At 42.3% G+C, this 26,596-nt stretch overlaps 1 protein-coding gene and 1 long non-coding RNA gene across 5 annotated transcripts in view; one reads left to right on the top strand and one right to left on the bottom strand.

Moving 5' to 3' along the window:
• The window catches only part of GRAMD2B (GRAM domain containing 2B), a 73,066-nt gene extending 58,418 nt beyond the window's left edge, over positions 1 to 14,648 (bottom strand). For all 3 annotated transcript variants that reach the window (XM_076008327.1, XM_076008329.1, XM_012735515.3), the window contains exon 1: positions 14,468 to 14,648. In XM_076008327.1, coding sequence (XP_075864442.1) covers positions 14,468 to 14,531 — 64 coding nt within the window. In that variant the 5' untranslated portion in view covers positions 14,532 to 14,648. The remainder of the gene's footprint in view (positions 1 to 14,467) is intronic.
• A 538-nt stretch (positions 14,649 to 15,186) lies between these two features.
• Positions 15,187 to 26,596, top strand: part of LOC142873760 (uncharacterized) — a 54,620-nt gene continuing 43,210 nt past the window's right edge. For both annotated transcript variants that reach the window (XR_012921731.1, XR_012921732.1), the window contains exons 1-2: positions 15,187 to 15,267; positions 16,150 to 16,229. This is a non-coding gene — a long non-coding RNA (uncharacterized LOC142873760). The remainder of the gene's footprint in view (positions 15,268 to 16,149; positions 16,230 to 26,596) is intronic.

Below are 26,596 nucleotides of genomic sequence, written 5' to 3'. Positions count from 1 at the left end.
GTGAGTGGCGGATTGGGAGTGGGGCTGGGGATTAAGTATAAATGTGTTTGAGGGTTCATATTAGAGGGGTGAGAATGTTCTAAAACAAGGTGATGGGAAAGACGCACCACTTGGTAAAGTTACTAAAAGTTATTGAACTGTGTACACTAGAAATGGTAAATTTTGTGATACGAAAAATATACTTCAATAAAGTTGTTAAAAATACTATGTACCTTGGGATGTCCTATCCCATTATAAACACGGGACCTCTGCTACACATGGATTGATGGATCACAGCATATAGATCAGTCTACCTTCAGGAGTGTAGTGCAAGTTGGTCCTGCTTCTCTTTTAAGGGTAAATAATCAAACTTTTGTTTGGATAAAAACACTCTTTCTTTTTAAGGAGAAAAAAGTAGTCATTAAGGTGGCTGAAGAAGAATCTCTCTCCAGGACCTTTGCTTTATTCCATTTGAAAATGTGTGAAGTGCCCACAGTTGCATATTTAAAAAATTAGAAAGGTGTTCAAGGACAGTTCTGTCGAAATTTAGTGAACGGAAATCCCTGCAGTTTAAAGCTGAGGATCCATGAGAGAAAAGCTCAGTGCCAGGAAGTAGGATGTAGAAATCAATGGATCACAGATAAAAGTGTTGTCCAACAGATGTGATAACATCAAATCAGTGAGTAGCATTTAAATAAGCTGGGAGGTCACTAATAGTTATGACATGAGGCCCTTTTTGCACACAGTAAGAGCCAATGTGCCACATTAGATTCCTGGAAATGCTCAGGTGCCATCACAAGCATCCTCAAGGTCACTCAACAGAACACTGTCGCATGCCACCGTGAGAGATTAACCCTGTTAATTTTGACTAGTTTAATTACATTTTGTGTCATCCTCTGATCCCTACCCCATAGCATGTCCTAGACCCTCAACAGTGAGGGCTAGCATAGCTACAGGTTATGGAGAGCTGACAATACACACGCACTGGGCAAAGTACATTTATTACAGTTCCCATTTAAACTTCAAAGCAAGCCTATATACAAGACTTAAGTATTCACCTTTACAGACGATGAAATGGAGACTTAGAGGGACTTAGTAAGTTGCTAGGGTCACACCGCTAAAGAGACAGGAAAGGCAGAATTCAAATAATAGTTTCCAGCTAGGTGTGGTGGCTCATACCGATAATCCCAGTGACTTGGGAGGCTGAGGCAGGAGGATCACTTAAGGGCAGGAGTTCAAGGTTGCAGTGAGCTATGATCACCACTGCACTGGGTGACAGGGTAAGACCCTGTCTCAAAAAAAATAAAAAAAGGAATACTAGTTTCCTAGAGCCTGCATTCTTGACCATTTTACACACCGCTTAGATAAATCAGTAATTTTCCATAATATTAACCTCCAGCCATAGAGCTGATTTGGTGTGTTATATTTCTTTCTGAAACCTTTCAAACCAGAACACTGTTTATTTTTCTCCATTTTCAAACTCCTCTATTGATTGTCTCACTTTAATATAATTTTTATATTTTCTAATATGTTATATATAATTCCTACTCTATACTGAAAAGTGAATGGGATCTGTCTGATTTGATGACTTGGAAATTAAAAAAAAATTATACATGTACACGGAGAGATAATATTCTTTGCTAAATGGAAACTATCAAAGTTTGTAGTTAAGCAAGCACTAAGAAATCGAGTTATATTCAACAATTATTTGCCTTTATTTCTCTTGGTTCCAAATCAAGATCAATTTCCAACTCCAACCTTTATTCTGCTTGTCAGGTACCCCAAATATGTCATGCACAAAGATAATATAGCTTAGATGATACATGTTTCTACTGTAATTTATTTTTACTTGAATTCACTACAGTAAAAATATATACCTAAAATAATTAGCATTCATTGATAATACCTGGGAGCTTCCTTTTAAAGTGAATGTTTATATTGTTCACATCCACTCTCTCCTACATATATGAACAAATTTCTGGAATTCTTATGCCTCAATTTATTAAAGTTCAAATGTTAAAAATTCAAATTGCATTACAAATGCATTTTATTATAATCCATTATTTGAAATGTGAGTCAAGATAACTTTTGCTCAGAATATATCACCATTAGTTTTGGACATTTGCCAAAATTCATTAAAAGTAACCTGGTCATTACTAAATCAGATCCAGAAGAAACTTTAAGAAATAATGTGTTTCATTGTCACATTGTCAACTGTCTATGTATTGGGAACATTAAATTCAGAATGAAAAAGGTAATAAAAATGGAGAAAACTAGGATCTCAGAAGGAAATACACAGCTAAACTACTTATTCTTGGTCAGAAAAAGGACACATTGTATTTTTAAATCTAATACACACTTTAGTGATGAGTAAATGAATAGCCTCACATTCCAGCACAAAGATGAATAAAATAAGCAACACCTCTTGGGCAAGTAACCGTACCTAAACATTCTAACGGCTACTGACAGAAAATTTGATTAAGAAAATTTGAGGATTGTGAGAAGTGGCGGGACAGGGCTGACCTCCTGGCTCTCAGGGTGAGAGGTGGAGAGGACGGACAACCCCACGCGAGTCACCTGCTCTGGACACGCCGGGATGCGGAAATCGGGGACAATAATCCAAGGTGAACCGAAATTCTTCCACTAAACCCCGAGTGGGAAAAACTGCGGGGAGGGAGCGGCGGCTGCGGGCTGGGGAGGAGGCTCCTCCCTGCAGGGAGCCCCCCCTGCCCGCCCCCCCTTGCCCCCCCACCCCCCCTGCCCCCCCACCCCCCCTGCCCGCCCCACCCTGCCCCCCCACCCCCCCTGCCCCCCCACCCCCCCTGCCCGCCCCCCCTGCCCCCCCACCCCCCCTGCCCCCCCACCCCCACTCCCGCCGGCAGACGCGCCTGAAGGGTGGGAGGCGCTGGCACGCTGATCTCTCCTGGGCCAAGCTGGGGAGTGCAGGAAGGGTCTGGACCCAGCAGCCGCTCCGCAGCTCCCCAGCCTTGCGCCGCCCCGCCCGGCCGCCTGCAAGGGTTTCTCGGGCTCCCGCTGCCCTAGGCCAGGCCTGCTCCGCCTCTGGAGAAGGCAGCCATTCGCGCCCCAGCGCTCGCTGAAGCAGGCGCAGGAGCTGAGCCTGCAGGTGCTGGACTCAGTGGCCGCCTCCCCGCACCCCAGAAACGAGTGCCGAATTGGGCGTTCCACCTCAGGACTCTTTCAGGTCCAGGAAGTGGGGACTCCACCTTAAAGGAGGCTTGGCCTTTGGTTACCGTTGAAGCTTTGACTGGCGCTGGGTAGACAGAAGGCAGTTCCCCACACATAAACCACTGGGTCTATGCGAGCAGGGGAATTAGGGAGGGCAGGGGTCGTTTGAAGTCAGCCTGCCAAACCCAACCCAGCCTTCCACCGAACAGGGTGCACGCGGCATCAGCACTGCCTAAGCGTGCCACTGCCACCCCATAGCTTGGAAACGCCGTGGAGGCCTGCCCTGGTAGTGAGCTCAGTCTACTCTCTGCCCTATCCTGGCAGGTGGCCTCGGAAGCTGAATTTAAAAGGGTGGAAAGGCGAGAGTGGTGTTTTGTTCAGCTGCTATCTCATAAGCTAGAACCTGGGTGGTTTCTTGCTGCATTTAACTGTTTGCCATCTGTGCCCAGAGAGCAGAGCCTATCGTAGCAAGGCGGAGTAGCGAAGGAGGCTGCTATTCCTGAGGACTGGAGGAACCCTTGGGAGTGGCAAGACATTCACTTAACACTGAAATACTGGTATATCCTACTTAGAGGCTTAGAGCACAATACAAAGATCTTGGGATACATTGATAACTGACTCCATTCCACAAACCACAGAGATCAAAAGAAAGAATAAACTCAGTGCTTAATACAGTGCCCCCGATTTCAACCTAGTGGTGGAAACTGGTCTCCATCTCACTAGAGTGAACGATCCCTTGGGTGTCTAAGCAAGGGACCCAAACCCACTAACCTCTGTGGACAGAGATGAAGACATCAGGTCAAAGATAATCCAACAGGCTCAAACTCCTCTTAGACGATACAGGACCAGAACATATACTCCCTAGCTCTTCCAAGGATCATTCCTTTGGAACTCAAGAACACAGCCCATAATTGAGTTCCAACATCTCTAGTCCTCAACAAAGTATCCAGATGAGAAAGAATCAACGAAAGACATCAGGAATCATGAAGGATCAGAGAGAAAAGTCACCTCCAAAAGAAAATACTCATTCTCCACCAACTGACACCAACATGCATGATATGATTAAACTAACAGAGAAAGAATTCTGGATATGGATTGTTAGAAATCTCAATGGAATTGAAGAGAAAATAGAATCCCAACATAGAGAAACCACAAGAACAATCCAGGAAATGAATGAAAAATTCTCCAAAGATACTGAAGTAATTCAGAGAAACCAAGCAGAAATTCTGGCAATGAAGGAAACATTCAAGGAACTCCATAATACAGTGGAAAGCCTCAAAAACAGGATAGATCATGCTGAGGAAAGAATCTCAGAGCTTGAAGATTATACCTACACGCTAAACAAATCAGAGGAAGAAAGGGTACACAGAAACAAGAGATAAGACCAAAGCTTACAGGAAGTGTGGGATTATGTAAAAAAAGTCAAATCTCAGATTAATTGGGATTCCAGAAGGGGAAGAGGAAAATTCACAAGGGTTGGAAAACTTATTTTATGGCATACTGGAGGAAAATATGCTGGGCCCAGCAAGAAATCTGGATATCCAAATACAAGAAGCACACAAAACTCCTGGGAGACACAACGTGAATAGGCAATCGCCTCATCATGTGGTTATTAAGCTGACCAAAGTAAATGTGAAAGAAGCAATCCTCAGTACAGCAAGGTGAAAACAACAAATAACCTAAGGAAAGCCTATCAGACTAACCGCAGACTTCTCATCTGAAACCTTACAAGCCAGGAGGGAGTGGGTGCCTATCCTTAATCTTCTAAAACAGAACAAAGCCCAACCTAGAATTCTTTATCTGGCAAAATTAAGTTTCATCTATGAGGGCAAAATAAAATCCTTCTCAGACAAGCATTTGCTGAAGGAATATGCAAAGACCAGACCAGCCCTACAGGAAATTCTCAGACCTGCCTTCCACGGTGAACACGGCAATAGACACTCCTCAAAATAAAATCCTCAAAGAATTAAAGTCTAGACCTCGAACTTCATGATGGTTCAAGGTCTAAGACAAAGCAACAGGACTTCCCCCATCAATATGAATGGAAATCTTACTCCAATTTCAATCCTCTCAATAAATGTAAATGGTTTAAACTGTCCTCTGAAAAGACATAGGCTGGTAGAGTGGATAAAATTCCACAAGCCTAGTATTTGCTGTCTACAGGAAACACATCTAAACCATAAAGATGCCACCCAGCTGAAGATCAAAGGATGGAAAACTATCATCCAGGCAAATGGAAATCAAAAGAAAGCAAGGGTAGCTATATTATTTGCAGACAACATTAGATTCAAATTAGCAAAAGTAAAAAAGGATAAAGACGGCCACTTTATAATGGTGAAAGGGAAAATCCAACAAGAAGATCTAACAATTCTTAATATTTATGCACCCAATGCAGGAGCACCCAATTACATAAAGCAAATCTTGTCTGAGCTAAATACCACTTTAAACATCACTACCATAATAGCAGGGGACTTCAACACACCACTAAATGAACTGGATAGATCCTCCAAACAGAAATTAAGTAAAGAAATAAGGGAACAACCTAAACAAAGCTATTGACCAAAAAGGTCTGATAGATCTATACAGAACATTCCACCCAAATAAAGCTGAATTTACATTCTTCTCAGCAGCCCATGGATCCATCTCCAAAACTGATCACATACTGGGCTGCAAAGCAGATCTCAAAAAATTCAAGAAAATAGAAAAAATACCATGTGTCTTCTCTGACCACAGTGGTATAAAATTAGAGTTCAATTCTAACAGAAATACACACTATATCACTAAGTCATGTAAACTAAACAATCTACTGTTGAATAACTATTGGGTCAAGGAAGAAATTCAGAGGGAAATCAAGAACTTCTTTGAACAAAATGACAATGGAGCCACATCTTACCAAAACCTGTGGGATACAGCAAAAGCATATCTGAGAGGAAAACTAATAGCAATAAATGCTCACATCCAAGAAACAGAAAGAGTAGACACCGACAACCTAATGAATAGACTGAAGGAATTGGAAAAAGAAGAGCAAACCAATTCTAATCCGAGCAGAAGAAAAGAGATATCTAAAATCAAAACTCAACTAAATGAAATGGAAAACAAGAGAATTATATGGAAGATCAACAAAATCAGAAGCTGGTTTTTCGAAAGATTAACAAAATTGACGGGCCTCTGGCTAGGCTGACAAGAACTCAAAGGAAAAGGACTCTAATAAACTCAATAAGATATGAAAAAGGAGAGATCACAACAGACTCCACAGAAATACAAAACATTATGTTTGACTACTATAGAAATCTATATGCCCAAAACTACAGAATGAAGATGAAATGGACAGGTTCCTGGACTCATACAACCTCCCTAAGTTCACCCAGGAGGTAACAGAGTTCTTTTTTTTTTTTTTGAGACAGAGTCTCGCTTTGTTGCCCAGGCTAGAGTGAGTGCCTTGGCGTCAGCCTAGCTCACAGCAACCTCAAACTCCTAGGCTCAAGCAATCCTGCTGCCTCAGCCTCCCGAGTAGCTGGGACTACAGGCATGCGCCACCATGCCTGGCTAATTTTTTCTATATATATTAGTTGGCCAATTAATTTCTTTCTATTTATAGTAGAGACGGGGTCTCACTCTTGCTCAGGCTGGTTTTGAACTCTTGACCTCGAGCAATCCACCCACCTCAGCCTCCCAGAGTGCTAAGATTACAGGCGTGAGCCAACGGGCCAGCCATAACAGAGTTCTTGAACAGACCAACCACCTGCTCAGAAATTGAAGCAGTAATTAAAAACCTCCCCAAACGGAAAAGTCCTGGGCCAGATGGCTACACTTCAGAGTTCTACCAAACATAAAAAGATGAACTCATACCTATACTACAGAAACTATTCCACACCATTGAGAAGGATGGTATTCTGCCTAACTCATTCTACGAAGCCAATATCACCTTGATACCAAAGCCAGGAAAGGATGCAACAAAAAAGAAGAATATTATAGACCAATACCCCTCATGAATATAGACGCAAAAATCCTAAATAAAATTTTAGTAAATAGAATTCAGAAATACATCAAAAAAATAATTCACCATGACCAGGTGGGATTTATTTCTGGGATGCAAGGCTGGTTCAACATATGCAAGTCTATAAATGCAATTCACTTTATAAATAAAACAAGAACAAAGACCACGATTCTATCAATAGATGCAGAAAAAGCATTTGACAAAGTCCAACATACGTTTATGATAAAAACTCTTAACAAAATAGACATAGATGGCCCTTACCATAAATTCATCAAATCCATTTATAACAAACCAACTGCTAATATCATCCTAAATGGGGAAAAATTGAAATCATTCCTTCTTTGAACCAGAACTAGACAAGGATGCCCACTTTTCCCCCTTCTATTCAACATAGTGCTCGAAGTCCTGATTGCTATAGCAATCAGACAAGAGAGGGGTATTAAGGGCATCCAAGTTGGAGCAGATGAGATCAAACTCTCACTCTTCGCCGATGACATGATATCATATCTAGAAAACCCCACGGATTCCTCCCAGAGACTCCTAGATTTGATAAACGAATTTGGTAAAGTTTCAGGGTATAAAATCAATACACACAAATCAGAAGCATTCATATATGCCAAGAACCATCAAGCAGAAACTCAAATCAAAAACGCAATACCCTTTACTATAGCCCCAAAGAAAATTAAATACCTAGGAGTATATTTAACGAGAGATATGAAAGATTTATACAAGGAGAACTATGAAACACTAAAAAAAGAAATTGCAGATGACTTAAACAGATGGAAAAATCTACCATGTTCGTGGATTGGTAGAATCAATATTGTTAAAATGTCAATATTACCTAAGGTGATCTACAGAATCAATGCAATCCCTATCAAAATACCACCAGCATTCTTAACATATCTTGAAAAAATAATTCTTCGCTTTGTATGGAACAAGAGAAAACCACGTATAGCCAAAGCAATCTTAAGTAAAAAGAACAAACTGGCAGGCATCAGTCTTCCTGACTTCAAACTGTACTATAAAGCAATAATAGTTAAATCTGCCTGGTACTGGCACAAGAACAGAAGCCTCGATATCTGGAATAGAACTGAGATTCCAGAGATGAAACCATCTGTATACAGTAACCTAATCTTTGATAAAGCAGACAAAAATATACTATGGGGAAAAGAGTTTCTCTTCAATAAATGGTACTGGGAAAACTGGTTAGCAACATGCAGAAGAGCTAATCAGTATCCCAACCTCTCACAAAAATATACTCAAGATGGATAACAGACCTAAACCTAAGGCATGAAACTCTAAGAATCCTAGAAGAAGATGTTGGGAAAACCCTATCAGACATTGGTCTAGGCAAAGAATGCATGAGGAAGACCCCCAAGGCAATCACCACCGCATGAAAAATAAACAAATAGGATCTGATCAAATTAAAAAGTTTCTGCATTGCCAAGGAAACAATCATTAAAGCAGATAGACAACATACAGAGTAGTAGAAAATATTCGCTCTCTACACTTCTGATAAAGGTCTAATAACAAGAATCTACCTAGAACTTAAAAGAATAAACAAGAAAAAAAATCAAACAACCCCATCAAGAAATGCGCAATGGAAATGAACAGAAACTTCTCCAAAGAAGACAGAATAATGGCCTGCAAACAAATAAAAAAAATGTTCAACATCTCTAATCATTAGAGAAATGCAAATCAAAACCACAATGAGATACCACCTAACCCAAGTGAGAATGGCCTGCATCAAGAAATCCCAAAACAACAAATGCTGGCGAGGATGTGGAGAAATAGGAACACTCATGCACTGCTGGTGGGACTGCAAATTAGTGCAACCACTGTGGAAAAGAATTTGGAGATACCTCAAACAGCTAGAAATAGAAATACCATTCGACCCAGCAATAGCATTCTTGGGCATCTACCCAAAAGAGCATAAGTCTCTCTATTATAAAGACATCTGCACCTGAATGTTTATGGCAGCACATTCACTTTTGCATGGTCATGGAAACTACCCAAGTGCCTGTCAGTTCATGAGTGGATAACTAAAATGTGGTATATGCTCACAGTGTAACATTACTCAATCCTAAGAAACGACAGTGAGCTAGCACCGTTTATACTATCCTGGATTACGCTTAAGCCTGTAATACAAAGTGAGACCACACAAGATCTGAAAAATGGGCTACACATCTACTCGCCATCAAATTGGTACTGACTGACTGAAACTATGGTGCTCACAAAATGATAGTGTTCAACAGAGATTTTGGGGGGCAGACCCACATCTTAAGGAAGTGGCGAGTATTGTGGGGGAAAGGGATTACCTCTATCCCTTTTTAGGGAGAGGCAAAGGTATACATTGTAACCAAAATGTCTGAAAAAAAGTCTGTAATCCGGAAGTGGGCGGGGGAAGGGGGGAGGCGGGGAGGGTATGCACTTACATGGTGGGTTCGGTGTGCACCACCTGGAGGCTGGACACGCTAGAAGCTGGCATAGTGGGGTGGGGAGGGGGGCAGGGGCAAGATATGTAACCCTAACAATATTTGTACCGCCATAATATCAAGTAATAAAAAATAATAATAATTGTATACAAAACAAGCACTGGTGAAGATGTGGAGCAACTGGAACCCTCATTCATTGCTGGTAGGAATGTGAAATGGTGCAGTTGCTATGGAAAACAGTTTGGTCATTCCTCAAAAAGTTAAACATAGAATAATCATATGATCTAGCAACTCCACTCTTTGGTATATATCCAAAAGAACTGAAAACAAGGACTCAGATACTTGTGCACCAGTGAACAAAAAATATAGTGTGTATATACAATGAAATATTATTCAGCTATAAAAAGGCATGAAATTCTGAAACATGTTACAACATGGATGAACCTTGAAAACATTACACTAAGTGAAAGAAGCCAGGTACAAAAGGCTGAATATTATTTGATTCCACCTATGTGAGGTACCTAGAAGAGGCAAAATCACAGAGATTAGAGCAGGCGTCCTCAAACTACGGCCCGTGGGCCACATGCCGCCTGTGGAGGACATTTATCCGGCCCTCTGGGTGTTTTTGCTGTCTCTGCTGTCCTGCTTAGCAGCCGACTCATCCCAGGCCCACAGTGCGCACTCTCCAATGGTCTGAGGGACAGTGGACTGGCCCTTGGAGGTCCCTTGGATTAGAGATTATAAGGGACCGGGGAGAATGAGAATGGAGAGTTGTTCAATGTATACAGAGTTTTTGCTTGGGTTAATGAAAAAGTTTTGGAAATAGTGGTGATGGTTACACAATATTGTGAAGGTACTTAATGCCACTGAAGTGTACAGTTAAAATGGTTATGTTACATATATTTTATAACAAAAAATGAATTATATACTGTATGAAAAAAAAGAAAAATTTGAAAAGAATTTCCTCTTACATAGTCAAGATCAGTATCAGCTATAAGCATAATATAGTACATATCTTAATTAGGGTGTCTGGGAGTCTCAGCCTTCCCACCTCACCAACAGTTATTGAAAGTGATTATTTGTTGGCCTCTGAGAAATTCAATAAGGAAAAATGTAATTGGAGTCTGTAATCTATTTAGGGAAAAAAGATAACTAACATAAGCTGGATTAGTGTGTGAGTTAATATATGTTAATGAGTCATAATAGTATTTTATGCAAACTAAACCATCAATAAACATTAATTGTTAATGAATAGTTATAATAGCAGCAGCTAAATTCTATAAGGCTAACCACATACATACGAGGTGAGCCCTAATAAGGAAGAGATGAGTGTGGCCAGTGAGAAAGGAAGGTGTTAAGTGAAGGAAACCTTGAGCTGATTTCTAGAGGTACATGAAGAAAGAGGAGACAGGGGACTGCTTGAGAGAGGCATAGATAGAGGTGGTGGGAGGGATTCATTCAGTTCTACATGTGGCACACTGGCTCTTTACTCCTTTTGCAGATCATCTTTTTTTTTTGGTGTTTTGTAAGAAATATATATTAAAATTATTTTTAAAATTCACGCTATTTTTAGTTGACAAACCATAATCATACAATCATGTGGTACCAGGTGGCATGATTAAATCAAGCTAATTGGCATATCCATCGCCTTGCTTACCTTTCTTTAGTGAGACATTTGAAATTTAGTTATTTTGAAATATACATTATTATCGACTAGAGTCACCCTGCTATGCAATAGATCTCAACACTTACTCTTCCTGTCTACCAGAAACTTTGTATGCTTTGATCAATAACTCTCATTCTCTCCCTCCGCACCCCTTCGGCTGGTGGCAACCACCATTCTACTCTCTGCTTATATGAGTTTGACTTTTTTAGATTCTGCATGTGAGATCATGTGGTATTTGTCCTTCTATGACTGGCTTATTTCACTTAGCATAATGTCCTTCAGGTTCATCCATGTCACAAATGACAGCATCTTCTTTTTAAGGCTGAATACTATTCCATTGTGTAGATATGCCCCATTTTCTTTACCCATGCATCCAGTGATGGACAGTGAGGCTGATTCCATATCTTGGCTATCGTGAATAGTGCCGCAGTGAACGCGGGAGTGCCACGTATCACCTCTTTAAGCACGGTATGCTTGCTTGGCTATAAAAGATGTGTATGCTAAGATTACAAAGTGAGGTTTCAAGGGTCTATGTGTATCTAGACCAGTGAGGACCTCAAAATCTTGGCAGAGGAAGCTGCTTTTTAAAGTAGGTCATGGAGGGCCATCACAGAGAATGGAGCAGAGGAATCCGGATAAAGTATAGTGCAGTGGTTGTAAGTTCAGGATCTAGAGTTGGGAGACCTGGGCTTGAATTTGAGCTGCTCTTTTATTAGCTGTGTGACTCTGCCTAGCTGCTTAATGTCTCAGAGCTTTAGTGTTCTTATTTGTAAGTGAAGATAACAATAGTGCCTACCTTAATCTATGTGCAAATGTAGGTAAAGGGCTAAGCATACTCACTGTCACATAGTAGGCATGCTCAGTAAATGCCAGCTGCCATTACCCAGGAGGCTGGGTTCTTGGCGATGAGAGCTACGTGGATGCAGCTATAGATGCAGGGAACCGGGAGGGGCAAGCCATGCTGATACTCTTAGGAGGTATGTCCACTCAGACACCTAGACTTCAACAAGACTTTGAGCTCAGTGATAATTAATCCAAGTTATAAAGTTCAAAACAGGTTAGACCAGGTTTCTAAGCATAAAATTTGGCAACCTAAAATGATTTCAATATGGAATTATCACATCAGTATGTCATTATGATATCATACCTCCTTCCCTCCCTCTTAAAGCACCCTTATTCTGATACCAAAGCAAGAGTCTAGGAGCTCAGGTGAGTGTCAAAAATCTTAGACTTAATCAGAAGTGACTTTAGCAGGCTTAGAAAATACCACTTTGCAGGAAAAACAAACCAAAAAACCTCTAAACCAACAGACATTTACCAAAGACTGCCAAATAGGTAAACATCATAATTGTAGAGAAGATTCAGTTATAGGCCAAACTTTTTATAGGACCTTTTCTGTGTGTTTAACGTGGCAATGGCCACCAATGTCCCTTGAAGTATAGTAATACACATTTGTGTCCCCCCACACCTCCTCTGCTCTTGGTGTTCCTGAAGGACAGATCTGAAATCACATCTATCCTTGTATTGCACCCCCCTTACTGAACAAGTAGATATTCCATTATTTGTTGAACTGAAATGGATTCATGAAACTGGTCACTCCAAAATTAAGGGCTGTGTCGGGACACTGAGCTTCAATGTGGTTGGGCTTATTTTCTACAAAACTATTTTTCCAGCACATAAAGCGTTTTGAATTAACAGAATTTGTTTAAACACTACAGTAGATGTTTCAATCAAAACCATCTCCTTAACTGAATATCTAGACAACAGGGAAATGTAAAGATTTCAAAATTTTGTAGCTATTTGAATCAATCTTCTTTGTGCAACTGAAACGCTATCTTTGGACGAGCTTTGGGCTGGGAGTTTAAAGTCCTGGGTCCTAGTCTTGCTTCTGCCACTCAACATTCCTGTCACCGCCAACGACTATAAAACAGTGAAAAGTCTATCCACATGGTCTCTTCTTCAGAGAGATAAATATATAAAGGAATGATTCAGTGCAAACAAAATAGGTGCTATTTGATAGTTCATCTTTTTCTTAGATTTGAAATATTATAAAGACAGGATTTTATTTTTGGGTGAGAAAACAAAAACATTTTAGGGTGGTTTTATATAGCAATTTGTTCTCAGTCATTTATCTGTCCTAAAGAACGTCCGCTTAAGTTGACAATACTGGGAGGACAAAGGAAAATGTAGCCAAGAAAAGCAAAGACACTGGAAGATGATATGACCAAAGTCTTTGAAACAACAAACCAAAGCAGCTAATAAAGGTATTCTAAAACTTCAGCCCAGACTGCAAAAGACACACAGATGGAACATGGTTTTTACACGCACAATTTTTTAGGTAAAACAAGGCTGTGATTTAAAGAAAAAATGACTAAATGCTGAAATGAGTAATGGAGACTGAATCTTCATTGTTAAAAGAATGTAGCGTCTTTTCATATTGGTAGCAATACATCATTTTAGTTACCCCAATATCTTGACACCATTACGTAAAATGGGCTTCTTCAGATATTTGTCTTAATATCATTTAATGTTATAGGGTTGTTTTATGGTGACATAGCAAATAAGCAAATACTGAAAGATTCTTTTCTTTTTTAAAAGAAGAATGTTTGGGAATAACAATCATCAAATAATCATATTTCCGGACTCAAAAAAAATCCAATCTAGTACAGGAGAAGATTAATAGGTTTCCTTCCAGGTAATCCCTGTGATAAAAAATATTTGCGTTTCAGTGTGTTAAAATAGAAGAGTTTATAGGTCAAACGATGTGCAAATCCTCTTATTATGCAAATAATTTAGCAGGATAGTCATAACCCACATTTGAAATATTCTGTTTTACTATTAATAATTCATTGTGCTCCCCATCCACCTCCACACCCTCTCTCCAAAAAAAAAGTTTAACAAGTTAGCGTCAGGCAGCCCGAGGCAGGCGGTCTCCGAGAGGAAAGATAAGCGCATTTCCTGCTTTGCACACCTTTCTTGTCTAGAGGGGAGACGGGGAAAGGACGGGGGACGGACACCCGCAAGCTCCGCGGCAACAGCCAACGCACAGCACCGCGACGCCAACAGCCGACGGCGTCTCGCTGCGGAGACCCCCGCGGCCCGCGGCCGGGCTGGGACCCGCGTCGGCGCCGCTTCTGGGCGGGCTGGAGGGCGCGGCCGGCCAGGCCTCCGCGGGGAAGGCAGCGCGCGGCCGGCGGTACTCACTGCGCCGGGCCGGCTCTGCTCTCCCTCTTCCCGGGCACCTTCGCGGGCTTCGCGTCCTCCACATCCTGCTGTAGCTCGGTCATCGGGCCAGCGCGGAGGGCTCCTTCCCGCCTCCGCGCCCCGCTCCCCGGCCGTCTCCGCTCCCCGGCCGGGGCCCAGGCCACTCGGGCAGCCCCGGGCCCGCCCCGCGCCCCGGCTCAGCGCCCCGCCCCAGGCCCGCCCCGCGCCCCGGCTCAGCACCCGCCCCGCGCCCCGGCTCAGCGCCCGCCCCCCGCCCCACGTCCCGGCTCAGCGCCCGGCCCCCGCGTCCCGCCCTGCGCCCCCGCGCCCCGCGCCCCGGCTCAGCGCCCGGCCCCGAACCCGCCCCACGTCCCGGCTCAGCGCCCGGCCCCCAGTCCCGCCCCGCGCCCCCGCGTCCCGCCCCGCGCCCCCGCGTCCCGCCCCGCGCCCCCGCGTCCCGCCCCGCGCCCCGGTTCAGCGCCCGCCCCCCCGTCCTCCTCCGTCCCGTCCCGCCCCCCGTCATCCTCCCCGTCCCCCGTCCCGCCCCCCCCGGTCCCGCCCCGCACCCGCCCCACGTCCCGCCCCGCGCCCCGCCCCGCATCCAGGCCCCCAGCTGGCAGGCGCCGGTCGGGACCCGCGGGAGCCGGGCTGGCTGGCCTGCGGGGCGCGGGGCGCGGGGCGGGGCGGGGCGGGGCGGCCTCTTTCCCCAGCCCAGGAGCGGCGGAAGCGAAAAAGGGAACCTGTGGAGCGAGTCTTTCTGGGAGAGGAGGCCGGTTGGCCGGCAGTGGAGCGTCTGCTTAGTAAGGCACGATATATTTAGCCTGCTGGCAGATTGGGCTTTTTCTGTTTTTGGTTTTTCGTACCCGGCTGTAACGGGAATGTGTGAGCAGGGCGGCCGGCCTGGATGCGGGAAATGGGTACGCCCGAGCGAGCGGGGCGCTCCCGCACGCGCCGCGGGGCCTGGCCTGGGCCCCGTCCTAAATTATTCAAACAGGATATTGCCTCACTGAGGACTCTTCCCGCCCAAACAATAAGTCTGCTCAATTTTTCATGTGTGAATAGCAAAGATAATAAGCAGTTGCCTTTAGTGGTTGCCTGGGTAACGCGTCCTAGTTCTGTGGGGGCGGGGAGGGGGAGGAAGAGAAGCAATCATCAAAATCTCATTAGCACCTTATTTACTGTGCACCCGAATGCCACGAATGCCTCTTCCGCCTTTTGGTGAGATTTTGACTTGCTGGTTCCGTCTAAAGTTTTGCATTTGAAGCATCTATTCACTCATTCCACACATATTTGAGAGGCATTGTTCTAAACATAGCAAATGACATTTGTGTTGGGGGTTTATTAATTTGCTACAGAGTAATTAAAAGTAAGAATAACTAGTATAAAACCTATTGTTCAAAGCCTATCTTTACTTTAAAACAATTTACAAGTTGCAATAGTTCAGCATGACATGCCTGGGAAAAAATTACTAACTCTGGTGCTGAAAGTCCAGCCTTTTTCTTTTAAAATTAATTTTAGATTTAAGAATATTGGAAAGAACATACAACCATGGTATGTGTGTATGTATGTATGTGTATATGTGTCATGTGGGGGGGTGTGTCCGAAACACTGACCCGCCAAATAACCTCATTTTGGAGGTACAAGTACTTTCCATTGTCTTCTTATTCCCTCTGCTTTTACAGATACATCATTAGGCTGAGAGAGCTAAAGCGTCTTTTTGTAGCCTGCTTGCTCCAAAATTGATTCTCATGACACTTGGAAAGTAAGTAAAAGAAAAAACTTTACTTAAATTCCAGAGAGTTGGCCTGCTCAGGTCTCTCTCTTTTTTCTCCTTTCTGAGCACTGACGCCCTTCCTTTGGGAACCGTGCCGCCTGGGGTGGGAAAGGCCCGGTGACCTGGAAGCTCGGAGGGTGAGCTGGAGAGAGAGGGTGTCTCTTTGATGCCAACAGCTGTCTCTTCCTGGGGACGCCCCTAACATCTTCACTTCCAGGTGTCTTTTGTAGATCCTTACGCTACTCAGGATAGGAGTGGGCATGGGATATAGATGAGGTTGTCAGCATCCCAAATTCTGGGTAGTGAAGCTCTCCTCAAAGCCTTGGTCCCCTCTAAGCCACCACTACAGAGTCAGACTGACTCTGTTCCCCTTAAGTAATTTTTTATTGTGGTAAAATATACATAACATAATAGTTATCATTTTAAGCATTGGCAAGTGTATAATTCAGTGGCATTAAATACATTTACAGTGCTGTGTAACCGTCACCACTATCTATACCCCAAACTTTATCATTCCCAACATAAGCTTCCATTAAACAGTGACTCCCATTAAACTCATTAAACAATAAGGCCCTCTTCCGAGTCCCCTCCCAGCCCCTGGTAACGTCTGTTCTACTTTCTGTCTCTGTGAATTTGACTATTCTAGGTACTTTCTATAAATGGAACCATACAATATTTGTCCTTTTGTGTCTGACTTATTTCATTCAGCATAATGTTTTCAAGGTCCATCCAATGTGGTAGCATATAATCAAAATTTCATTCCTTTTTTGGCTGAATAGTATTACATTGTATGGATATACTACATTTTGTTTATCCATTCATCTGTTGCTGGACATTTGGGTTGTTTTTACCATTTGTCTATTGTGAATGATGCTACTGTGAAGATGGTGTACAGATGCCTGTTTGAGTCGTTGCTTCAGTTCTTTTGGATATGTGCCAGGAGAAGACTTGCTGGGTCATACATATGATGTTCTGCTTTTAACCTTTTGAGAAGGTGTGGCCACGCCTCTTTTGGTGCATTAGTGAGTGCAGGTGTTCAGAGTGGCCTTGGCATGGGCTTACAGCTCAATTAAATAGCACGCAGGTACCCTGAACTGGTTTGAAATTCTTTAGCGCAGGGGATGAGGCAGTCCAGTGGTGTGGTTCTACGTGAGGAAGAGCAGGAGCAGTTGAGGGGAAGGTGGGGAAACAGCAGCTGGTCTTTCCCTAGAGTGAGAGGAGTTAGAAAGGAACAAGCACACTCTATTACTTTACCTACTGATGTTTGCTTACGTTTAAAAGACATCCATCAAACAGCTGCCTGATTTGTTTGTTCTTGGGGCTATTATACAATAAAATGGAATACAGTATTTAAAAGGCAGCAGAAGACAAACAGTAGGCGAAGTATCATTGCTGTGTGACAAAAACGACATGTACGATTATGCCTAACATATATTTTAGGAGGCCCTTTGATATTGCAACAATAAGAGACACTACTTTTCTTCCTCCAAGCCTCTGAGAATCTACATTTTTGCTTCTAATATCAAAAAAAGACTTCTAGCTGATACTTTTTCCAGTTATTGAAATAGCTTTGGGAAAAAATGCCTGACATTTCATGTTCAAGGAATTGGGAGCTTCTATTCAAATAGCTTAGAATATTGGTCAGATGTTGGTTTCTTTTTAACATCGATCAGATACAATGTGTGTCTGTCCTAGGTTTGGGGGAAAAGTTCAAATAATGAGTTTGGAGATCTGAATGGAAATTTTGTTGCAATATATGGTCAAATAGTTACCTAATAGTTTCCTGTGGCAGGGTGTTTGTTAGGCAACATAAATACAGGTAATGTATCTTCATATGCCTGTAATTTTGTCACGTGCCTGTGCCTATTATCTGATGACATGCTTTAGAAGATGTTAACCTTATCAAGATGAAAATTGGAAACTCTGTAATAACTTAAGTATGCATGATATTTTCCACTGGATCTGTGTCACCTATTTGTGTTCTGTCTTAATTTCCATTTGGCCTGCCACATTCTAAACAAAATGTAAAAATCAAATCCCCACTATCATTTTTCAATAAAGAGCCTGAGCTACAGGGAGTTTCGTGACTTGGCCAAAATTACAGTGGCCCCATGAGGATGAAGATCCAGTTTTCCTGACTTCCAGTGGGGTGCTTGTAGGGTTGTAGGTGAATAGTGCAAAATGCATATTTTTTACACATGCCTTGTAGGAGAGTGTGCTGGGGAGAAAGCCCAAGGACCTTCAGGTGTGAGTATAATGTTTGTGGAGAAAGAAATGTTTGAATCTAGAGGTATCTTTGGTAGCTGTGTTTTTCAGTTACCTATTGCTGCCCTAACTAACTACATCAAAACTTGGTGGCTTAAAGTAATTTATTATTACCTTTCAGGATTCTGAGAGTTGACAGAGCTCAACTGGATTTTTTTTTTTTTTGAGACAGAGTCTTGCTTTGTTGCCCAGGCTAGAGTGAGTGCCGTGGCATCAGCCTAGCTCACAGCAACCTCAAACTCCTGGGCTCAAGCGGTCCTCCTGCCTCAGCCTCCCGAGTAGCTGGGACTACAGACTTGTGCCACCATGCCCGGCTAATTTTTTCTATATATATTAGTTGGCCAATTAATTTCTTTCTATTTATAGTAGAGACGGGGTCTGGCTCTTGCTCAGGCTGGTTTTGAACTCCTGACCTCGAGCAATCTGCCTGCCTCAGCCTCCCAGAGTGCTAGGTCAGCTGGATGTTTGTTACTTATTGTCTCTAATGCATTTGTAGTCAGGTGGATCCCAGGGTTGGAGTCACTTGAAGACCCAGCTGAGCTGAATATGCATGATCAAATTTTTAGTCCCAGGTTTGGCGCTTCAGCTGGGGTTGCTGGAAGAGCTGAGGGCCATTTTGGCCTCTCTGTGTGGTGCTTCACATGGCTAGCTTTGACTTCCATACAGCATGGTGGTCTCAGTATAGTTGGTTTGTTTACTTGTTGCCTGGCTTCCTCCAGACTACAGTCCTGTAACACCAAGTAGAATCTGCAAGGCATTCCTGTAGCACTGGAGGTCATGCGGATTCACCTGTGCTACATTCTGGGGGTCAAAGGTGAGCCACAGGCCAGCCCAGATTCTAGGTGAGAGGACTGCAGGAGATATAAATACCAGGAGGTGTAGTTCACCGAGGGCATCTTGGGAGACCAGATACCACAGTGCAGATAATAGATTAGCCCTCTGACTAGAGATGCTTTGTCACTGGAGGTGTTTAAATGGACATCTCTAACAGCACTGTTCCAAATGCATGAGATATGGAAATGAACAAAACAGGCAAAACCTATGCTGTTGTGGCCCTTATTCTAGTGGGAGGGACAAAACATTTTTAAAGTGCATAAATGACACAGTTTCAATAGGTAGGAGATGTGGGGCCTGATCGATGTGGTGACATCATGCTCTCCCGGGCCTCTCGTGGCGGGCCAGGCGGGGGCTGGGCCATTCCGGCAGATGGGACCGCTCTTCTCCCTCTGCCAAGGGCGGTGGGTGGGAGGGAGGCAGGGGGCACAGAATTTTTTTTTCTTTTTTTTAAATAATTTTTAAAAAATAGATAAAAGATATAAAGAAAATAAAATAGAAAAGGCTAGAATGAGGGAGGACTATTTACATGGTATGATCAGGGAAGCTTCTCTGAGAGGTGACACCCTGGCTGAGCCTTGGACGAGGAGGAAGAAGCCATGTGAAGGTCGCTTGCAGAGTGTGGCAGCCAGGGGGACGGCCAAGGTAGAGACTGGGGCAGGATTGAACCCCGCACGGTTTATCGACAGCAAGAAGGCCGCTGCTCTCCGGGCCGGAGTATGGGGAGGCAGGAGGGGGCTGTGGGAGAGGGTTGATGTCTCACAGAGGTTATATCTTTTCTGTCCATTTGTTTATTATCTGTCCTCTCCCACAAGAATGGAACCTTTTTTTTTTTTTTTTTGAGACAGAGTCTCACTTTGTTGCCCAGGGTAGAGTGAGTGCTGTGGCGTCAGCCTAGCTCACAGCAACCTCACACTCCTGGGCTCAAGCGATCCTCCTGCCTCAGCCTCCTGAGTAGCTGGGACTACAGGCATGCACCACCATGCCCGGCTAATTTTTCTATATATATTAGTTTGCCAATTAATTTCTTTTTTATTTATAATAGAGACGAGGTCTCGCTCTTGCTCAGGCTGGTTTTGAACTCCTGACCTTGAGCAATCCGCCTGCCTCGGCCTCCCAGAGTGCTAGGATTGCAGGCGTGAGCCACTGCGCCTGGCCAAGAATGGAACCTTTTCAAAAACAAGGACCTTATTTTTCATGTTCACCACTGTATCCACAGAGCTTGGTCCTTGTTAGATACTCAATAAATATTTGTTGAGTGACGGAACTGTTGGTTGTTTCTAACCCCCACTCCCGTGAAACTCTAACTGACCTGAAATGTTCTAATGTTGAATAACACTGGCCTTTTTTTTTTTTCACTTTACAAGAAAAAAAGAGGGAATGAAAAAGAAATATAACAAAATCCTTGCCCCCTCCCCGACTTAAAAAAGAAAACCTTTGGCTCGTGCTGCTTCTCACGTATCTGCCAGTGGCGTGCAAGTGCCCCAGCTCATCCGAGAGGCCCCATGACTCCCCCGCAGTCCAGCTCTGGGGCAAGTCCAAGAATCACTGTTTATAATCCACAGGCAACAATTTGGAGTTATGGACTCTCTCATATTTTCTTAGAGAAACATTCATACAGCTACTTCCTTTCCTTGTTTTGGGAACTAACGATAACACCATCAATATTAGGACTGGCCTTTCTCTTTCCTGCCACCATGATTTGGCACGTTCTGTTTTTCTCCTTGTGGAATGTTTTGGCGATGCAGTTCATGCATTGCAAGCGACACATCGTTTTGAAGCAGTTTATATTTAACTGTGGTTAAAGTAGTTTCTGCAGAGTACATGTATTTTATCACTTATGTTGCATACTTTTTATTGCTTATTCTGACTTTTCATTCTTTTAAAAATATTTTTTCATTTTCTTTTTTGACAATTTCTATTAGTGTTTTGTTAGCTTCTCTTCTAATCTTTTCTCTATGTGGCAGTATTCATTTTTAAAAATCATTTCAAACAAATAAGTGAAACAAGAAAGGAAAAAGGGAACAAGAGAGAAGGGAATGCAGAAGATTCCTCAGGAAAATAAGGAAGTTTTTCTATTTCTCCCAAATTGCTACAAATACACTTTCAATTTTTGGTTTAATCTTATTCATTTGAGGCAAATTGTGCAGTCCACCCTTCTGCCCTTCCTCCCTCCCTTCCTCTCTTCCTCCTGCCTTTTCTTCCTGTCTTCCTTCCTTCCAACAAACATTTTTTGGATGACTTATGTGCCAGGCTGTATCCTGGGTGATGGAGATATAAAAATAAATAATCACCATACTTGCTATAAGTGAGTTTGCAGCCCAGTAGGAGAAACTTATTAATAGACTGATATTTACAAAACATACATACATAGAACCCTAGTCAAAAGCTATCATGCTTGCTTGCTTTCTTTCTTTCTTTCTTTCTTTCTTTCTTTCTTTCTTTCTTTCTTTCTTTCTTTCTTTCTTTTCTTTCTTTCTTTCTTTCTTTCTTTCTTTCTTTCTTTCTTTCTCTCTCTCTCTCTCTCTCTCTCTCTCTCTCTCTCTCTCTCTTTCTTTCTTTCTTTCTTTCTTTCTTTCTTTCCTTTCTTTCTTTCCTTTCTTTCTTTCTTTCCTTTCTTTCTTTTTTTTTTGAGAGAGAGTATCATTTGGTTGCCCAGGCTAGAGTGCCATGGTGTCAGCCTAGCTCACAGCAACCTCAAACTCCTGGGCTCAAACAATCCTTCTGCCTCAGCCTCCCGAGTAGCTGGGACTACAGCCATGAGCCACCATACCTGGCTAATTTTTTCTATATATTGTTAGTTGTCCAGCTTTTTTTTTTTTTTCTATTTTTAGTAGAGACGAGGTCTCACTCTTGCTCAGGCTGGTCTCGAACTCCTGACCTTGAGTGATCCTCCCTCCTCAGCCTCCCAGAATACTAGGATTACAGGTACATGTTCTTATATCATAATTGGAAGTTAGTGCCAGGTGACACTATGGTATCAAATGGTAAAAAGGGGAAAGGGATGGCCATTTGATGCTTTGTATTCTTCTGTTTGGGGTCACACATAAGCCACCCTCTCTGTCCCATCCCCCCCACCATATCCATACAACTTTTAGAAAAGGCCCTCGGCCGAAAGTCCAAAGAACTGGGCTGTAGTCCCGGCTTTGTGCTTTGTGCTGGAATGTTATTCTATTAATGGAACACAGCACTGAAGTAAGAGAACTGCTGGCCCTAGGGAAAGGACCTTAGACCACACAGTAGAGCAATATCCCTTCTTTCTGCCTTTACATAGACAAACTATAGGAATGAGGGGAGAAAACTTTTTACATAGAAATGTATAAACCAATTGCCATATATTTCAATAATTGTCATGAAGCGAGAATACTTATGGAAATCTATTCACCTGACAGGATAAATGCTTTACTCCCTTCCTATAGGGCTTTATGCTTGCATCCGTTTCTACTTTTAAAACCATACCAGATGGAAACAGAACATTTCCCTGAATGTTAAGATCACAGACTAAAAATCAAAATTTGGTTTTTATTTTTTTAGTAGTCGAAATCGAATTCAAAATTCATCTTTATTATATATCAACAAATACATTAAGCTCTCTAATAAGATACATATCAGAGGGTGATTCAGACATTGGAAATATTTGCTGTTCTAGAATACAAAGCCCCCAGACTTTGAAAAAATAAAGGTATAAATATGTAGTAGACACTATAAAGAAGCAGGTGGCAAGAGCTGGAGGGAATAGTCTTGGTTCCTGGCTGCTCAGCTGTCCTCCCCAGGTGGCCCTACAGTATTTACTTGTATGCTCTTGGGTTGGTTTGTGACATGCTTTGTGACAGGAGACAGCCCTTCTTGTTTAGTTGGTTGAGTGACTTGTCCTGGCAATGAGAGAGCCTGACTGGGGGGAAGAACTAGGGAATGGTTAAGAGTCAGACTGAGCTGAGAACCCTATTATGCATTTTACTACCTTGGACAAGTGACTTACCTTCTGGAAGCCTCAATTTCCTCATCTGGGGGCAGAAAATGTGACTAGCAGTAGCATCTATTTTACAGAATCATTGGGAATATAAAGAGAATGTGTATAAAGGAATTAGCACAGCATACTGGATACATAGTGAGCCCTCAACTCACATAAACGATTGGTCCTCATCATTACTGCATTGTTATTGACCAGAGTATTATTTTAACAAATCGAGGATATTGCCCTCCCTTAGTTCATCAGCCCTCAGTATTTAATGGCAGCCCACAGTGTGTGAAGAAGTATGTCATTGGCTGGTGGGAATTGTGACCCATGACCCCTCTGAATCCTCAACCCACTTAGGCTGATTTCTTCCTGTCAAGTGTCAAGGCTGCGCCCTTGGATCAGAGGCGTGGATATGTTTAAGTTGCTAGATCTCAGCCATAATCTCTCATGTCTCCTTGTTTGTTTTCCTCTCTCAGATGCCTTTTGTCACCACAAAAGCTTTAGCTTAATTAGTAAAAGAGCATTAGACTTAAGAGTTAATCAGTATGAACTCTCGTGGAGCGGAGGCTTGTGACAGTTAGGGTGACTATGTATGTCCTGCTGTGCTTGGACAGACCTGATTTTTAGTCCTGCTGTTCTGGCACAGTTGTAGCAGGGATCCCTTTCATTCTCAAAAGATGTACCTGTTTGTAAAATTTATGGATAGGCAATCTATAGTATTGACCAAATTATATAGTTCCGTCTATCTAACGAGCCGAAGTCTTGGATCTGATTGCCTTGCTGCTCGGTAGGCCACCCACTCTCTGTCACTCATTATACTCCCAGTGTCTGACTTGAAACTTAGCAGAAGAGTGAGATAAAAACAAATGTATGCAAGAATGTCAAATTATCACAATTACTAGACAAACAACTCAAGCTCACACTCCACTGATGTCAAATTAGAGGCATCTCTTTATGCACAGAGCTGACAGCTTCATGACCCCATCAAGAGTTTGTGTCTGACCAATCTATTGCTATTACTTATCTTGGCTTTATTAACCACAAGGCAGAATTTTTGTTCAGACCTCATTGACTCACACTTACATTGACATGGAGGTTGCAAACAACCTGACTTAATTCTCTAGATGCTTTCTTTACCTATTTTGCTCTAGAAGAAAAAAAATCATCAGTAATCTGAGTCTTCTACAGTAAGGACTTAAACGCTGCCTCTCTTAAGCCCCCAGCTGTGCTTTTTAGTTTATCACCCAGTGAGCTAATTCCTTAGCGCCTTGAGTATCTAATAGTTACAAACTTCCAATGAGTAAGCGCTGCAATGAAGAAGACTCTAGCACACAACGCAAAACACAAGAAAATTAGATTTAGGTTCCTTTACTTTTTCATTTATCATTTTCTGTTTTTGTTACCTGCTGTATCTAAAAGTGTGGATAGTGATTATCTTGGGGGTGTGGACTGAAAAGGGGCAAAGGACTTTCGGGGTGCCAGAAATGTTCTAAGTATTGGTCTGGGTGGTGGTTAGTTACATGGGTGTGTGCATATGTAAAAACTCATGGAGTGTACATTTATAATTTGTGTATATTAATATATATAAGTTAACCTCAATTTTAAAAAGTGACAAGAAAAGAAAAGCCTCAGATCTCTTTAGTCAGAGTTGGTAAAAATATGTGTTCTGAGTTAGTAAAGTAACAGAAAAAAGAAAACACCAACATAAATTTCTTTTCTTTCTCTTGGATACCAATATGATCTTGTCTCTTTATTTACTCTTTTCTCTGACAAATGACTCATTATCTCTACTTTTACTTAATTTTGACAATAAAACTTCGAATTATGACAAAAGTTTTTGGATATGACTTTTTCTGCCCACTCTAATTCACATATTTATTTTAGTGTATAACATTATAAAGTTTTAAATTCTTGACTATGCATTTCTTTGGTTTTCTATAACCTATGACTTATCTATTGAAAAATTCCTAGGCCATATCAGTCATGGTTTATGAATAGTAGGTATCTTCACCACTTGCTTCCTAGTTTATCATGTGGCTATTTAATAAGTCCGTTGAATTGTATAATCAAAAGAATCAAGAGAAGAAAAGAGTATTTTAATATAAAATAGCTGCCTGGCAAAAACTTTCCAGATTAAAAAAAATGTTTGATGCTTTCAAAGATCATATCTTTTTCTTTCTATCTATCTCCAAAGGGTATTCTAATAATGTGTAGCCAACCATAGAGTGATCTGGTTCACTAGATTTAGGTAAGCTTAAATTCAAGAACTGAGATTATATGCAATTAAAGAGAAAGGAAAACAAAAGAGGAGAGTAAATTCAGTGCTTCCTTTTTTTTTTTTTTTTTTTTATTCCTGTAAAGATGAGGTCTCACTATGTTGCCCAGGCTGGTATTGAACTCCTACCCTCAAGCAGTCCTCTTGCCTTAGCCTCCCAAGTCACTGGGATTACAGGTGTGAGCTACCATACCCAGCTAACTGAATGCTTCCTGTGTGCCAGCCACTGTGCCTAGCGCAAATTATTTAACCTTCACAACAACCCTATGAGGATTGTCTCATTGTATCAGTGAAGAAACTTAGATTCAGAAAAGGTAAACAACTCACCTAAGATGACAGAACTAATAATTTAGTTGTGTTGTTTTCTAAAGCTTACTCTTTTTCCACAATGTCCTATCTCTGGCGATGCCACAAGAGATAAATTCAGAAGTGATTAGATTAGAAAACATTCAAAAGGTGGCCGGCCCCGTAGCTCACGCCTGTAATCCTAGCATTCTGGGAGGCTGAGGTGGGCAGATTGCTCGAGGTCAGGAGTTCAAAACCAGCCTGAGCAAGAGTGAGACCCCGTCTCTACTATAAATAGAAAGAAATTAATTGACCAACTAATGTATACAGAAAAAATTAGCCGGGCATGGTGGTGCATGCCTGTAGTCCCAGCTACTTGGGAGGCTGAGGCAGGAGGATCACTTGAGCCCAGGAGTTTGAGGTTGCTGTGCGCTAGGCTGACGCCACGGCACTCACTGTAGCCTGGGCAATAAAGTGAGACTCTGTCTCAAAAAAATAAAAATAAAAAATAAAAAAAGAATCGAAGGGATTTTGGTGATAATCTCATCAATACTCTTACTTGGAGAACCGGAAACAGGTTCTAGGGAGCAACATACAACACATGGGCACATACAACTCAACTGCCAGTTCCTCTTAGAAGCTTCTTCTGTTTCTCTTCCTACCTCTTCACCTCATCCTGTCCCCCATCATAGTCAGAGTTAAAATCTTTTGCATACTATATTAGTCAAGAGTGAGTGG

This window comes from Microcebus murinus, chromosome 11 (assembly GCF_040939455.1).
Source record: "Microcebus murinus isolate Inina chromosome 11, M.murinus_Inina_mat1.0, whole genome shotgun sequence".
NCBI lineage: Eukaryota > Metazoa > Chordata > Mammalia > Primates > Cheirogaleidae > Microcebus > Microcebus murinus.
The sequence above is the reverse complement of the archived record's forward strand: the minus strand, read 5'-3'. Positions and strand labels throughout refer to the sequence as shown.